Source organism: Leucopleurus acutus, assembly GCF_964270905.1.
Source record: "Leucopleurus acutus genome assembly, chromosome: 1".
In the NCBI taxonomy this organism is placed as follows: Eukaryota; Metazoa; Chordata; class Mammalia; order Artiodactyla; family Delphinidae; genus Leucopleurus; species Leucopleurus acutus.
The window spans coordinates 54,097,858-54,115,660 of NC_139142.1; the positions used below are offsets into that span (position 1 = coordinate 54,097,858).

The following is a 17,803-nucleotide window of genomic DNA, read 5'->3' on the forward strand; positions in this document are numbered from 1 at the left end:
AAAAAAAAAAAATCACACTTCCTGGGGGAATAGCTCAAACTAAACATCCCATTGCAAGTATAACTTTGCATTCAGTCCATTATCCCCTAAGAACAAAACGTTCCTTCTCGGCCTCAAATATCTGACGGTCTGAGAAAACTAAAAGCTCTCTCAAACGTATTCAGCAAGCCGTTTCCTCACACTAGGAAAGTAGCCCTAACCAAAAGCTGTTAGCTTTCACACATACAGCAGGAGGGTAGCCGGGAAGGGCCAAGCTTCTTAAACTGCAGTAGCGCGGGAGCGCGCAGTCGACGTCTGACGTAGGCCTTCCTGCCGCAGAGCATTTCGGGAGGAGCGGCGGACCGTGCGGCTGGCGCCCCTCTGAAGAAAAAACGAGTCCGAGAACGACTATAGGTGCGTGCTCAGTACCCGCTGCAGCTTGGGGTCGCCCAGTTTTTATAGAAACAGCATTGCTCACGCGGAGCGGGGACCACCCCCAGTTTTCCTGAGTCCCAGTGAGACGCACGGTGACGCAGTTCCTGGGCGCGCCAATCCCGGGCTGGCTGGGAGGGCGGGCTCTTCAGATTTGAATTCCCAAACAGTTTAGCGGTTAGGGAACCTCACCGAGAAAGTGAGCGTCACCTGGGGCTAGGCCGCTGCGAGCTGGGGCCGACTTGGGCCAGAGGCGAGAGTCTTGGGGCGCCCAGGTCCCCCTCTCCCCAGCACGAAGCCGAGCCCAGACTGCAGCCGTCTTGCCATGCTAGGCCCTTCGTCCAAGGTACGGCCACCCCGCCCCTCTTTCCTCGCCTCCTGCCTCCGGTCCTTTCTGGCGCCGCGAGTCTCAGCGCTTCAGCATTCTGGGCTCTCTCGGACTTCTGTACATTTCTGGCTTTGGCTGTAGTATCACAACTACTCATTCATTCGGGGTGTATTTGTTGCGTGTCTACTGTAGTTATCAAGAGAGTAGACTACTTTCCTTCAGATTTGTTTCGATGGTGAGCGCTCCAGGCTTTTCTTCTAAAATCACTTCTAGAAAAAAAAAATTTTTTTTTTAAAGATTACCAGGTAGGAGAATTGTGTGCGTCACTGCCCGATTCTTCACCTTGGAACCCAGCATCCACAGACCTAAAGAAACAATTGATCCATCCAGCTTCTGTTTTCTTCTGATTAAATTACATATTAGTTGCAAATATTTTCAGATGTAAGTAAAATTATTTAGGTAGTGGGAGGCCCCTTCATCAAAGATAAACGCTGCACTTCAAAGATAAACGCTGTTTACAATTTGGTATACTCATTTACAGATTTTTTGCCCTATGCTTATGCTCCTGGATGTGTTTGTTTATTTTTGACTTTTTTTTTTACAGAAATTCAATTGTACGTCCTGTTTTGTTGGTTTTTTAATTTAGTGTATCCTAGCTACTTTCTATGTCAGTATATGCGCGTGTGTGTATATCCTTTTATTGAATACATAGAATTCAGTTGTATGAATGTAGCAGAATTTTGTCCCATATTTATAGACATCTAGGTTGTTTCTAGTTAGCCTGGTACTTCAGTGAACAGTAGAATTTTGTCCCATCTTGGTAGACATCTAGATTCTTTCTAATTAGCTCAGTACTTAAGTGAACATCCTTGTATAGGGCCTGTTTAAGAACTTGGGCTTTGAAATCAGATAGACTGAGGTCCTGCTCTTAATCATTGTAAGTGGGACCTTGGACTGGTTATTTAACTGCTCAATGCCTTAGGTTTGTCATCTTCAAAATGGGAATAATGACAGTATTTAACTCTTAAGAATTGCTGTAAGGTTAAGTAGTATCTGATGTATATGCAGTAGATGTTGACTATTATTACCACATATATATTTGCATTCTTATGTAGATGTTTCTATAAGAAAAATAATTTTAAGTAGAATTTCTTGCCCATTGGCATGCAAACCTATATTTTGAAATTAATTTTTACCAATCTGATAATCATAAGAAGTCTCACTGTTTTAATTTGCATCTCTTCATTTATTAGTAAAATGGAGTGTCATTTTGACTCATTTATTGGCCTTTTGTATTCCATTAATTGCCATAAATGTCCTTTGGCCATTTTTTGTGTTGATCATTTCTTTAAATTGATTCATTTGGTTTCTTTGAATGTTATCTATATTGACCCTCAGTGTGTCATGTGCTGCATTTTTCCCCCCAAATGTATCATTTGCCAGTTAACTTAGTGTTCCTCTCATTTTTTTCCCAACTCTTGTCTCCCAGTTTTGGTTAGTGTGCCTTGGGAGTTTTGATCCATTCCATTATAATTATTATTAATATTACCACAACAATAAATTCCTAGAACTTTTCATGTCTTCTTAGGAAGAAGAGTAAAAATTACTTTCAGTATCATTTCCATGATAACAGTTGTTTAGCCTGCCTTTTACATACTATAAATGCTCATAGCTAGCTTTTTTTATATAATGGTTTTCCCACGCCTGAGTATTTATTTTGAATAAATAGTCATTTTTTCCTAGTACATCAGAATTTGTCAGTTTTCAGAATAAATTAGAAGTATTAGATTTTCCAATAGTTTTAAGCAGTTAATGAAGGCACAAGCATACCATTTTAGAATTCACCTTCTCTTCTTCAGTCCTAGAGTCTGAGCATCATGATTTATTTTCTTTGTTTTGCTTTTCTGTTAACTAGGAAGAGAATGGGGCTTCACGTGTTTATTGAGTGGCCTCTACCCAGTGGCTTTTTGTTTTTCTTCTTTATCTATTATGCAAAGCCTCTATGGTCAGAGAAAATCCTGGGTGATTTTTTTTTCTATATATCCTTCTCTTTTCCACCAACCGCACTGAAACCTGGCAACTATTGGCAACTCTTTTTGCTTCTATTGAGTTGCTCTTTATCACATAAATAGGAAAGAGGTGCTTCTCTTTCTTATTTAAAGAGGAACTTTCTGCATCTTTTGGGGAGGGTGAGTGGAATTTGAGGATTTTCAGAATCTTGACTACACACCTCTCAATCCTACTACATGTTTGAATTGAGAAGGAAGAAGTTGGGCAACATGAAAGAGAGGAGTTGTGTGCTTGTTTTTGGAGACTTTCACTGTGACTGAAATTATCTGCCTTTAGATGAAAACAGTTCTGCGTGTGTACAGTAGTCCCCACCGCCCCCCCCCATTACCTGCATTTCACTTTCCTCGGCCCACAGTTTCAGTTACCTTCAGTCAATTGCAGTCTGAATATATTAAATGAAAAATTCCAAAAATAAACAATTCATAAGTTTTAAATTGCATGCTTTTCTTAGTAGCATGATGAAATCTCACACTGTCCCGCTAGGGATGTTAATCATCCCTTTGTCCGGCATATCCTACCCATTAGTCACTTAGCAGCCCTCTCGGTTATCAGATGGACTGTCGTCAAGGTATCATAGTGCTTGTGTTCAAATAACCCTAATTTTACTAAATAATTGCCCCAAAACACAAGAGTAGTGGTGCTGGCAATTTGGATATGCCAAAGAGAAGCTGTAAATTGGTTCCTTTAAGTGAAAAGTTGAAAGCTCCTGACTTAATGAGGAAAAAAAATTGTATGCTGAGGTTGTTAAAGTCTGGGTGAAAACCGAATCTTCTATTTGTAAAATTGTGAAGAAGGAAAAAGAAATGCATGCAGGTTTTGCTATTGCACCCCAAACTGCAAAAGTTTACAGCCACAGTGCATGATAAATGCTTAGTTAAGTTGGAAAGGCATTAAATTTGTGCGATAAGATATTTTGAGTGAGAGAGATGACATTCACATAACTTTTATTACTTTTTATTATTTTTAATTTATTTTTGCTCTGCCGTGTGGCCTGTGGGATCCTAGCTTCCCAACCAAGATCAACCCCACGCCCTGCGGCATTGGAAGTGCGGAGTATTAACCACTGGACCGCCAGGGAAGTCCCTATTACAGTATATTGTTATAATTGTTTTATTTTATTCTTTACTGTGCCTAATTTACAAATTAAACTTTATCATACGTATGTACATAAAGGAAAAAACATAGTGTATATATAGGGTTTGGCACTATCCACAGGTTCAGGCATCCACTGGGGGTCTTATAATGTATCCACCCCTGGGAGAAGTGGGGGGGGGGGGGGAGGACTATTGTGCTACAGATTGGGCCTGTTCTTAGTTCTGCTAGTTTATTTGCAGTTTATACTTCCTGCTGAGCATTTCATTAGGTTCTAAGGAATTGAGATTGTGTAAACCTGCACATACTTTGCCTTCTTTCCATGCAATTGTCCCAGTTTATTCATTTTGTTTTGAGAGCTTAAAGAGAATGGCTAGTGAGTATTACAACTCTCAGCACAGTGTTCCTGTCACTACCACATTGCCAAATGCATAAATATATACATTAATACATATTTGCTGAATTCAGTGGTTTTTGTGTCATTCCCAGGATAACCCTTTTTTGTCAGCTCTTGTTATCGAGGAATATTTCCTTCTTTTTTTCTCTTATAAACTGTTGGATAAAATGGTAATTCGTATATGAATTTTTAACTTGCATATTTGTTTCTTACAGAAGTTACTGTAGATAAAGATACTTGATGTCTTTGGTCTGATTGCATTTGTATTTTCTGAAATAGGCTTTTTATGTTTATATGATGTCAAAGACTGGTTGGAATAGTTATAAATTCAGTGATCAGAGATGCTATAAATCTAGATTTTCAAGTTCTGAGCTCCTCAGGTTGAAATATTTTGTTAATTTACCAGGTATTACAGAATGTAACTGTATGGTTCATCACCTAGAATCTTAATTTCTAGGTGTGGGAAATAAAATTTATATGTAAGAAGCAAGCTAAAACAAGTCTAAGACCATGTATGCCCAAGTGCATGATTTCCTCTAAAAATTCTAAGTAGCGGTAAATGTTTAGAAAATTAGAATGTATATAATTTACTTTTGATTTGAGGGGTTTTTTTAAACAAAAACCTCAAAATTAAAATGTTCTGCAGCATAACAAAATCAGGATTGGAGATTATTTAACTTAAAAATTGAATGGATTTTTAGCCTTCATTAGGATATATCATTGTAGCTGCTGCCTTAAAATTTAAGTGCCTAAAAGGAAAAACCATATTGGTGAAATTTAATCTTTTATAACTTAATGTAGTGCCATATGCAAATGTCAGTTAATGGCTTTTGATGCAAATATAGATTGGAACTTACAGGACTTGAGGTTCAAATAAATTTCAAAAACAAATATTCAAAATTCAGCCCCTAGAGCGATTAAGTAGAAGACTTGGTGAAAGCTGCTTTTTCGTAGAGAAGTAAATTTAAAAGCCAAACTGTTTATCATTGAAAAATAGTAAAATGAGGCTTTAACAAAAATATAAAATCTTCGTCTGATTTGTGAGCTATAGATTATCCAGTGTTGTTATGAACCGATTAAACCTTTTAATTAGTATAATGTTGTTATGGAAAGCAAATAAACTTAACTTTTTCTGTACCAAAGCATGGTAAAGGTTGATTTCACATTGAACTACAGGTTCTTCTGGCCCCTTGCTGAAGGTCTATCCTGAAAATTGTGTTTAAGGGAATATTCTCTTAGAGGAAATTTGTTGCTACTGTTTATCAAGATGATTGCAACACCTTTGAAACATCCAGGAATTCACTTGTCTTCAGAGACATCTTCTCAGAGGAGAAATATGCCCATGCATGCAGTCTTTTTTGACAGCATTCCTTCAGGCACACTTACTCCTGTAAAAGATTTGGCGAAATATCAGAAGTCCTCTTTAAAATGGAATGACCATAAAAAGAGTCAGTTCCTAGAAATAACAGTTTTTAATAATAAATTTCAATCTACCATGCTAGCAGAGGCTACCACCTCTAACAGTTCTCTTGATATCAGTGCTATAAAACCCAACAAGGATGGATTAAAAAATAAAGCAAGCTATGAATCACCAGGAAAAATATTTCAAAGAATGAAAGAAAAAGTACTACGTAACAAGCAAGAACAAGCATCAAGAAACAGTTTGTTGGAACCACCAACAAATGAAAGTAATAAAATTTTCACTCCTAACGGTGCTGAGGAAGGAGTATTACAGCATACCTACCTCTGTGAAGGAAAGGAAAACAACAAATCGTTCCAGCCAGAAGACAGTTCACTAAGAGGTTAGTTTTATTACGTGTTGGTTTAAAAAGTGTTTATTGTGTCTGATACTGTTTTAGGCACTCGGGCGGGATACAGCAGTGAACAAAATGAACAAAAATCTCTGCCCTCATGAAGCTAGCTTACATTCAGTTGCTGGGAGACAGATCACCAAATAAGTATTTTTTAGGGTATAATAGAAGAAAAATGCTCTGGAAAGAAAAAGAGTAAGCTTGATGGGGAGAGTTGGAGGAGGTTGTAATTTTCAATGGGGTGGTCAGTGTTTCAATAAGGTGGCATTTGAGCCAAAAATTGAAGGAGGCACTAGATACAGATATCTTGGGGACTGAATGGGGAAGGATGATCCTTCAGCTGGTACAAATGCCCTGAAATAGAAGCCTGTGGACTAGCTGTGAGATTATCATGGGTGAGTGGACAGAGCTGGGAAGGAGCGGATAAATAGAGGGTCAGATAATGCAGGGCCTTATAGGTGAATGTTAGAGTTCGGGCTTTTATTGTGAACACATTAATGAGCCACTGGAGAGTTTTGAGCAGAGGAATGACACGATCTGACTTATATTTTTAAATTTGAAATAGTTAATGAAGTAATTCAGTTGAGAGAGGGTGTTGGCTTGGTCAGGTGGTAGCAGTGAAGATAATAAGGAGTGGCTGAATTCCAGATATATTTTGAAGGAAGAGCCAACAGCATTAGCTTAGAGATTGGATGTGGAATATAAGAGGTATAAAGGGTGATTTGTTTGTTTGGTTTTGGTTTTTTTTTTGCTCGAGCGACTGGAACGATTTAACTGAGGTGAGGCAGACAGAGGTGGAGTGGGGTTGGGGGCTCAGCAATTATGTTTTTTGTCATGTCAATTTTGATATGTCTGTTAAAAATTGAAGTGTAGTTGTGAATTAGGCTTTTGAAAAAAAGTAGTTGGAATTTAGGGAAGTGGTCCAGGTGTGAAAAATACATTTGAGAGTCATTAGCACCTAAATGGTATTTAAAGCTATGAGATTAGATGGGATCATCAGGGAGTAAGTGTACACAGAAAAAACATTCAAGGATGAGTCCTGGGGCACCCTGAAATTTAGAAGTTAGAAGAAAGAGTAGGAAGTACTGAAGGCCACTGAGAAGATGAGGAAGAAGAAAAACCCAAGAAAACAAAATGCTTTTGAGGAAGTTGTCATTAGCTATGTCTAATGCTGCTAATCAGTCAAGAAAGATGAAGGCTGAGATTTGACTATTGGATTTAGCAACGTGGAAATCATTGATGACTGATGTGGGCAGTTTTGGTGGAGTGATAGGAGCAAAAACGTGATTCAGGAGGGTTCAAGAGAGAGTGTGAGGAGAGAAATTGATGATGGTGAACATAGTTCTTTTTGAGGGGAGCAGAGAAATATGGGAAGTATGGTTTAAGAAGATCTTGTTGTTTTTAATGATTGGTGAAATAACATCATCTTGGTGTGCTTTTGGGAATGATCCACTAGGGAAGGAAAAACTGAGATTTGTAGTATGATATTCTTGAGTAGTTGAGAGGGAATAGAATCTAAAAGTGGATGTTTGGCCTTTGCTAGGAACATAAACAGAACATCAAACAAGAAGGTAGGCAGTGTTATGTGACTTCAGAAATAATCTGAAATACGAAGTCAAGTCATCAGTTGAGAGTGAGAATGGGAAGCAGGTATTGAAGTTTGAGAAGGTTTGAATAGTGTAGGAGAGCGAAAGAGTAAATGGCCTAGGCCTGATTTCCTGGGTAATGTTAAGGACTTACTTGAGATTTGTGGGCATGAATTTAGATAAGACCAATCAGTATGGTTGTGAGTTTTCCTCTAGCTGCATAGGTGCTGGTGGGGAACAGGAAGGGGGTTGGATTTTATCAGGACTATAATTTTGCCAAATACAGGCATCCTCGTTTTATTGCAGTTCACCTTATTGCTCTTCACAGATATTGAGGTCTTTATAAATTGAAGGTTTGTGGCAATCCTGTGTTGTCAGATATGGTTACCATTTTTAAACAGTAAAGTTGCTATAAAAAAAATTGTGTTTTTAGCAATAATTTTTTAAATTAAGGTATGTACATTTTTTTCTTGGACATAAGACTGTTGCACTCTTAATAGACTACAATATAATATAAATATAACTTTCATATGCATTGGGAAATAAAATTCACATGACTCACTTTATTGTGATACTCACTTTATTGCAGTGGTCTGGAACTCAACCCACAATATTTCCGAGGTATGCCTGTAGGATGATGTGAAAAAGGGACAAAGGAGTTGGGGTGTGTGTGCAAGGGGGTGGTCACAATTGGCCATGAAATTTAAGTTGGTTAGACAGAGTAAAGAAGACCTGAAGGAGGTGAAGAAGTGTGAAGAAGTGTAGGTCTTGTTGGGATAGTCAGTGAATTTGAGAGAATGATCTGGAAAGATATAAGGTGATCAGAAATTGGGACACTTGAAATTGAGATTTTAATGAGTTGCAATAATTGATAAAGATACTTTACATGCATTATTTCTTTTGATTCTTTGAGCAAACACTATGGTTACATGCGTATTTAATAGTCTCGGAGTTGGAGCTTTTAAATATGTCACATCTGCTCTGTGTCTCACAGGTAATAAGTGATGGGCTGAGAATTAAATACAGGTATCTATTAGAAAGCGCATGCTCTTAACTACTGTACGATAGATTGTGGGTATATTGTTGCATTTCAAAGACAGTGATATATTTTGACACAAAAAGCAGAGTTTTCTAAGGGAGTTTAGGATAGAGGTGGGGGAGTATACAAAATAATCTCATACAATCTAGGAAAAAAGGGAGAAGCAAATGAAATAATGTATATTAAAGCATGTTTTATATGTAAAGTGGAATTAGAGAGAAGTAACTGACTACTTTGAGAATCTGATGAATCTTTCCCCAGAAAATGCACATATATACAAACACAGATTTTGTATATATTTTCAGAGATCTTTTGGAGAGTCTCTGCATGGATCCTTGGACTCTCAAATAAACGGCCCAAGTTCTATATAGCATGTTATTTATATTTGATTGAATTACCTACTCATCTTTACTACCTTGCTTTTTCATTTCTAGTAGAATGAATTAAAGAAATAGAAACTTATCCTTCTTTTATGACACATCATTATAATAAAATCTTTATATTAAGGTTTCTAAGGCCAAAGCGGCATACTTATTAAAGTATAATCACTACTAATTTTTTCAAGTGTAATATTTAAAATTAAACATATAGGGCTTCCCTGGTGGTGCAGTGGTTGAGAGTCCGCCTGCCAAAGCAGGGGACGTGGGTTCGTGCCCCGGTCCAGGAAGATGCCACATGCCGCGGAGCGGCTGGGCCCGTGAGCCATGGCCGCTGAGCCTGCCTGTCCGGAGCCTGTGCTCCGCAACGGGAGAGGCCACAGCAGTAAGAGACCCGCGTACCACCAAAAAAAAAATTAAACATATAAAATAATTCAGTTTTTCCTTCTCTGGTACAAATTAAGTCGATTACCTTCCCCTTTTTGTGTGAAAGAAATTCATTTCTGTATTCAAGAAACAAAACTAACCATCTAGGATGTAAAGCAGAATAAAATGTAAATAATACTATTAGTTCCTATTTTCCTAGTTGATAAGCCTACCAGATTTGTGCCTTTGAAGACCTGCTAAAGAGATGTCAAAGAAGTATAAATTATGGTTTAGTCTGCTACTGAATCTCAACATTTTGATTTTTAAAGTATAAGTTACAACTTTTCAACTGTTCTTCCACATTTTAGAAATTTCCAGCAACCAGAAGCAAAATCAGAATTTTCAAGGCTGGATGGCACTTCATATATAACCTTAACACTGATTTGTGGCAGAAACAGAGTGTTATTCCAGATGTCTAGGCTTCTAAGTTCAGTAGTATACTTTTGTCTAGAGTTGGCAAGTAATGTGGAGAAGTTTTAAAAAAATTTTTTTCTCAGCATAATGTAGGTATAGATAATCTGTTGAAGGCATGAGACAATAATAAAGGGAAAAAACTTAATGTAACTGTCATATATTCCGTAAGTATACACTATTGGTTGGATCATTACTGAACCTAGGTCTATTCCAAGATTTTTTCTAAGGCAGTTTTTTCTTCTCAGTGACTAATACAACTCAACTTCTTTCTTTTAAAAAAAACAACAAAAAACGCAGCCTCAGTCCAAGAAGTTCCTTCAGAATCATCAAATAATATTTTCCTGTCAGTCAAGCAAAAGATTCAATATCAGCAGGAAAAGAAGTCACCTCTGTGCAATTTAACTTATGGTAAAGTGCTTTTTGTTTTGTTTGTTATTTCAATGTATAGCTAAATGTGCTAGATAAAATTATTTCCCCTGTGTAGACAACAAGCATTGACTGTGGATAAAAGATTGAGTTGTAAAAGCCAGCTGCACTCAGAGAAAGACTGGGCAGGAGGGTGGAACATTTCTAACCTGAAGACTTTTTAATATAAACAGTTTTACAAAACAAATGAACAAACATAACAAAACAGAAACAGACCTATAGATATACAGAACAAACTGGTAGTTGCCTGGGGCGGGGGAAATGAGTGAAATAGATGAGGGAGATCAGTAATACAGACTCCCAGTTATACAATAAATAAGTCACGGGGATTTCATGTACGGCATAGGGAATGTGGCCAATCGTATTGTAATAACTTTGCATGGTGACAGATGGTAACAAGTTATTTTGGTGATCCTGTGTTGTGTGTTATTTGTAATGTGTAAAAATACTGAATCCTTATGTTATATACCCTGAAACTAATATTTAAGTCAATTATACTTCAGTTTTAAAAAGGAAAAAAATATTAGAAGTTTTCAGTTGTTCTGTTGCTCTCTTTTAATTTCATATTATCCTTCTATAAATTTTGTTTGGTTTTGTGTTTTTTGCAGAGCTTCCAATTCTGAACCAAGAACATGAAAATAATTCAGCTGCAGGAGTCTCAAACAAGGCATTAACTAGAGCTCAGTTGGCTAGACAAGTTCTTCACTCTAAGGAGAATACAGTTGCAACCACTAAGTCCAAAAAGGACACATTTGTTTTAGAAGGCACTGATTCTACCTGTGAAAAATCCCAAAATACCACCATTGAGACTCTCTGTGTTCCTTTTAAAAACGGCAGTCAATTAATGGTTTCTGATGATAGTAAGATTACAACAGAAGGCACTTCAAAACAGGAAATTAAGGAAGGAAATGAGAAAACAATGCCCAGGGAGACTGATCTTCCAGGTTCCATGAATGATACATGTAAAATTGTGCTTGCAACTCCAAGATTTCATATAGGAATACCTCAGAGATCCAAAAGCAATGCCTGGAAACTTTCTCCAAGTACATGCCAAACTATTACTAATGGAGTTAAAAAAAATAAGGTAGGAAAACTTTTAAGGCAGATGTATATTTGTTTTTACACCCATTCTTCAAGAGCATGAGCTCTTTTGCTTTCTCATTAACAGTATCTTCATTTTGGAGTTTTGATATTATTTAGTGTAAGAGGCAGTGTGGCCTAGTGAAAAGAACAGTGGATTAAAAGTAAGACCTAGGCATTAACTCTTACTTTGCTCTATTACTAGTACAGTCTGCAACTCCCTTTGGGGATGAACAGTGAGGTATTCTTCTTAAATTTTATTTTTCCTGATTCTTGGGCTTCTATTAACAGAGCAGTTAAAAGAAGAGTTACAGCATCTGAAGATTTGAGAAGTTTTTCTGTTGTAATACAGAGGGATCAATGAAAGACTTTAGACCATCAAACTATGTTATATTAGGATAAGTTCTCTGAAGGAAGTGTAATAGAAATGCAAGTTCAAGGAGGAAGATACAATGTAAACTTTCCAATTGGTAAAGGTTTGAGCCTTTATTTTTAAAAGGATGATTGTAGGTATCAGACTGAGATATTTGAATTCTGTCTAAATTTTTTTTTTAATTTATTTATTTATTTTCGGCTACGTTGGGTCTTCATTGCTGTGCGAGGGCTTTCTCTAGTTGAGGTGAGAGGGAGCTACTCTTCTTTGTGGTGCACGTGCTTCTCATTGTGGTGGCTTCTCTTGTTGCAGAGCACGGGCTCTAGGCATGCAGGCTTCAGTAGTTGTGGCACACAGGCTCAGTAGTTGTGGCTTGCGGGCTCTAGAGCACAGGCTCAGTAGTTGTGGCTCATGGACTTAGTTGCTCTGCGGCATGTGGGATCTTCCCAGACCAGGGCTCTAACCTGTGTCCCCTGCATTGGCAGGCAGATTCTTAACCACTGTGCCACCAGGGAAGTCCCTGTCTAAATTTTTAAGAGCGATATAACAGTTACAGTTTCGTATCTCAGTGTATTTATTGGAAATTGCATTATTTGCAAATGTTTAGACTTACGAGGAAAAGTTTTAGATGTTGTCTTAAAAATATGAGGTGGATTAAGTAAAAGATTTAAAGACATCTGTTCTAAGAGACCCTACAATATTAATTCCATCATCTCTATAGTACTGTTTACCTCAGCTACTACACAAAGTCCAAGCCTCCCAGGTCTCTATACAGTTCTGTACATGCCTTAGTCTGACCCAGTCTCTCACTCATCTTTAACTCTCCCAACATTACATTGCTCTCTTGAACTCGAGTTACAGCATTAGCAAAATGTTATATTCTCAATCTTCTATGAACATTTCTTAACTTTGCTCTAACTAAAATTATGGCTGTTTCTCTTAAATGGTGGCTCTTTTTTCTCCCATGTCCCATATTCTGTTGGACCTAGAGATGATATAATGTGCGTTCCTCTTGTTCCTCATCCTTGTTGCAGGTCATTTTTCCTTCTTTCTAAAACCACTCCTTCCCCCTCCCTAACTTTTGAAGCATGTGCCATAAGGCTTTACCACTCCCTCTGTCCTTTTGTAGTCATCTACAGTGCAACCTCCTAGTCATGAGCTTGCATCCTGTTGAAGGGTTTTGACACCTGTTACTTTTTCCTGTGCTACTCCTTCTGTCGTCAACTCTTGTGACATCAATATCCATGCAGATAATCTATCCAGCCTCCTTGAATTCTTGATTTTCAGAGACGTTCTCCCTACCAATACCCTCAACTCTAGTCATACCCATCCCTTGTCTTTGCCAGTCCATGCACCAGCTCCTCACTTTCAAGCATCCCACTCTCGCTATTAAATCCTGTGTGCTCAGATCATTCTACCTCTAGTACTTTTCCCCCATCCCCACCATCAATACTCCACCCCACTAAGACAACCTTCAGTTCATCAAATCTTTTCTGTCCTCATTTCTCACCTTACATAGAGTCCATGGTCCATCATTATAATCATCCCCTTGACTAAACTCAGTTCTGTTTATTGCTTTTCCTTCTGTCTTCCTCTGGCAAAATTGTAACCCTGGTTAAATTTTACTCTTTTTTTTTTTTGCTACACATCTGTACCTGAGAAGTAGAAGATGACTGGAACAAAATGTACAACGATGTTGACTAGTCTCATTTTAAATTTGACAACAAACCTTAAATGGGCTCTCAGTATTGCCCATCAGTCCTGCTAGATTTCACTTGTCAATCCACCCCACACTCTGACTTTCCTAGAGGAGTATGCCACTCTCATTCTCTCTTAAAACTTCCAAACCTTCTCTTTCCTCCTCATTCTCAGTTCATTGAGAACCTCATATTCCCATCACCAAATCTATCAGTCTGTTTGCTGCTATATCCACATATTCTGTGTTTCCTTCTGTTAAAATGGATGAACAGTTTGTGTTCCTTTTCAAGGCCAGTTCATTTCCTCCTGCCACCTAAAGGATTTTGTCCTTATTCCCTCAATTTTTTCCTCTCTTCTGCATCATTCCCATTAGTATATAAACATGCTGAAACATGACCTGCGTTTTTTAAAAAATATGAAGAAAAAGTCTACCTTCCTTTTACTCCATATCCCACTCCAGCTACCACCCCTTTTTTTGTTTGCTTGTTACAGCAAAACACCTTGAATGAGGTATATGTATTCACAGTGATCATTTCTTCTTATCTCATTCCCTATTGAGCAAGTTCCACTTTGGACATTCATATTCACTACGCCATGAAAACTGCTTTTTTCAGGTTCACCAATGATTTCCATATCATTAAATCCAATGATTATTCTTATTCCTTATTCTGTCACTCATGGGGGAGGTTAACACAGTGAATCAGAACATCCTTCTCAAAATTTTGTATTGCTTTTTTGCTTAGGTTCTAGGAACTCTCTCCTAATTTTCTGCTACCTCACTGGGCATTCTCACTCCCCTTTGCTACTTTCTCCTGTAACAACCTGTAAATGTTGGATTCCCTAGAATCCTAGAAACTGATTTTCTCTAGACTATTATTATCCAGTGCCATAGCTTTAAATTCCATTTCTCTGCTGATAGCTGCCAAATATATATGTCCAGCCCAGAACATTCTTGTTAACCCTACTCACATATGCAATTATCTGTACAGCTTCTCTATTGATACCTAATAGGCATCTCAAATTTAACATTGTGTCCCATATTGGTACAAAGTAATACCATTTCACCAAATACTTAGGTAAAAATTTTAGGTTCATTTTGGGCTTTTTTTTCTATCTCTCTCTTTCTCTGTCTCTGTCTCTCTCTCTCATACTGCACATCTAAACTGTGAAGAAATCCTGTTGTCTCTGCTGTCCTGAATCTGACCACTCCTTATTGCTCAACCACTACCTCCTAGTCCAAGGCACAGTAATCTCCTGGATTACTACAGTAGCCTTATAGTCTCCCTGTTTCCACTATTGCCTCTCTCCCCTTCAGTCTGTTTTCTAAATAGAGGCCAGAATCTTTATATATAGGCCAATTTCTACCCAGCAGCCCCTTAATAGAATATTAAATCATGTCACTCCTCTGCTCAAAATCCTCTAGTAACTTCTCACCTCAAGAGAAATCACTGGGACTTCCCTGGTGGTCCAGTGATTAAGACTCCACAGCACTTTCATTGGCTGTGAGTGGGGGATGGGGGGCGCACGGGTTCGATCCCTGGTTGGGGAACTAAGATACCGCATGCCGCATGGCGGCCAAAAAAAGAGAGAGAGAAAACACTAAACCTTTACCATAGCTTGTAGGACTCTACATAATTCAATCCTGGAGATCTCCAGCCTCATCTCATCTCTCTTGCTTACTCTTTTCAAGCTACTGTGCCCTCCTTGCTACCTACTTAGGGCCTTTGTACTTGTTCCCTCTACCTGGAAGAATTACTCCCAGATATCCATATGGCTCATTCCTTACTTCATTCAGTTCTCTGTTCCAAGACCTTCCCTGACTATCCTGTCTAAAAAAAAAAATCCTCCATTTATACTTATTTTTAATATTATCACTGCCTGACATTTTATTATTGTCCATTTATTTGAATATCACCACCACCACTCTGCTTGTTTCCAGCCCCCTCACCACCACCACACATACAACACAAATGTTGACTCTGAAGAGGGTGGCCTTTTTATTCTGTTTCTGGATGAATCCCACGCCTAAACCAGTGCCTGGAGCATAGTAGAGCTCAACAAATGTTTGATGAATGAATATTTGATTTTTTTTCTTAAATAATTTATTTTTGGCTGCATTGCGTCTTCATTGCTGTGCGCGGGAGTTCTCTAGTTGCAGCGAGCGGGGGTTATTCTTCATTGCAGTGCACAGGCTTCTCATTGCAGTGGCTTCTCTTATTGCGGAGCACAGGCTCTAGGTGTGCGGGCTGCAGTAGTTGTGGCTCCCGGACTCTAGAGCACAGGCTTAGTAGTCGTGGTGCCCGGGCTTAGTTGCTCCACGGCATGTGGGATCTTCCTGGAGAAGAGATCAAACCCATGTCCCCTGCATTGGCAGGCAGATTCTTAACCGCTGCGACACCAGGGAAGTTCCGATTTTTTTCTTTCTTTTTTTAACAACATAGTTTTTTGTTTGTTTGTTTGTTTTGTTTTATTTTGGCTGTGCGGGGTCTTAGTTGCAGCATGTGGGATCTCTAGTTGCTGCGTGAGGACTTCTTAGTTGAGGCATACGGACTCTTAGTTGCAGCATGCATGCGGGATCTAGTTCCCCAACCAGGGATAGAACCCGGGGCCCCCTGCATTGGGAGCACAGAGTCTTACTCACTGGACCACCAGGGAAGTCCCTTGGTATTTTATGTAAGCAGTATGATACAGGATCATGGAGCCAGAGTTCCTAGATTTGTAACCCATCTGTGCTACTAACTAGCTCTGTGTGATACAGGCAAGTTATTGAACTAGACTTTACAGAGTTTCTTTATCTATGAAATGAAGATAATTGTACCTGCCTCCTAGTGGTATGAGAATAACATGAGTCAGTGTATCTTAGATGCTTGGAACACTGCCTACTGTTAGCTTTTATTGTTAATACCATCTCCATCTGATAGATTCTTTGATATATCTTATAGTTCCAAATGCAGAAGTAGGAAAAAAAAAATTTATTGCCTCTTTCCCAAGTCCTACCTGTAATTTTTTAAATGAATACCCTTCCATTTTAGTTTCCTGACTCAGCATAAAACTACCACAGAATAGTTTGTCTTTATATGTAAGTTTATAATTTTATATATAAAATAAATGGCGACTCAAAGTATGACTTTTATGGATGTATTTGTCATCAGAAATAGTTCATTATTAGATTGTTACACAATAAAAGCAATAATTTCATAACACAGTTGTTCACAGAAATCTTCCTTTATAGTAATGTAGGATTTTACTTGTCCTAAAATAAAGAATTCTCTGAGCTGTTCAGTTGTTTGCTTTGGAATAGAATACTAAATATAGATTACTAGCAGTCACCTTTATAGGAAATTGAATGCAACTCCAAATCAACTTTGCAAAAAAACAAAAAAGCTCTATTTATATAAGGGTAAGAGTGATGGTGAAATGTATATTACACAACTGTTTTTTTCTCCAAGTTATTGGGTCTCTTGTGAGTTTGGGTATTTTAATGGATACCTTAGGATTTTAGGTGTTTTTTTCCCCCTAGTGGTTAGGGGTATTTGACATAAGAATATTTAAAGTATAATTGATTCTGGATTGGAGAGCAAACTCTGCAGTACAACCTCAGTTCAGTCTCTCTCCATTCATCCTTTTTTTTTTTTAATTAATTTATTTATATTTTGTTTTTGGCTGCATTGTGTCTTCGTTGCTGTGCTCAGGCTTTCTCTACTTGTGGAGAGCAGGGGCTACTCTTTGCTGCAGTGCACAGGCTTCTCATTGCGGTGGCTGGCTTCTTGTTGCGGAGCACAGGCTCTAGGTGTGCGGCCTTCAGTAGTTGTGGCACGCAGGCTCAGTAGTTGTGGCTCCCCGGCTCTAGAGCACAGGCGCAGTAGTTGTGTCTTAGTTGCTCCGTGGCATGTGAGATCTTCCCGGACCAGGGCTTGAACCCATGTCCCCACACTGACAGGCAGATTCTTAACCACTGTGCCACCAGGGAAGTCCTCCATTCATCTTTTGTTCAATTATGTATAAGAGTTTTTACCTTATTGCTATTTAAAATAGAATGTGATTCTTACGTAGATGAACACTAAGGACTCATTTGGATTACTCGTCTAAGTTTTTTCTTTTAATTTAATGTAAATTGATTTTGTAATGCATATGCTACAAGTAATACAAAAAATAACATACTTCATTTTATGCTTAATTAGGTAGTCCAGCTACAGGAATGGATGATTAAAGTCATCAATGATAACACTGCTATATGTGTAGAAGGAAAATTGACGTAAGTATAACTTTTTGGTA

At 38.2% G+C, this 17,803-nt stretch overlaps 1 protein-coding gene across 1 annotated transcript in view; it reads left to right on the forward strand.

The window, feature by feature from the left end:
• Positions 1-691: 691 nt before the first annotated feature.
• Positions 692-17,803, forward strand: part of MIS18BP1 (MIS18 binding protein 1) — a 59,673-nt gene continuing 42,561 nt past the window's right edge. Inside the window, exons 1-5 of the mRNA XM_082841224.1 lie at positions 692-757; positions 5,475-6,100; positions 10,249-10,359; positions 10,986-11,461; positions 17,710-17,783. Coding sequence (XP_082697350.1) covers positions 5,566-6,100; positions 10,249-10,359; positions 10,986-11,461; positions 17,710-17,783 — 1,196 coding nt within the window. The 5' untranslated portion in view covers positions 692-757; positions 5,475-5,565. The remainder of the gene's footprint in view (positions 758-5,474; positions 6,101-10,248; positions 10,360-10,985; positions 11,462-17,709; positions 17,784-17,803) is intronic.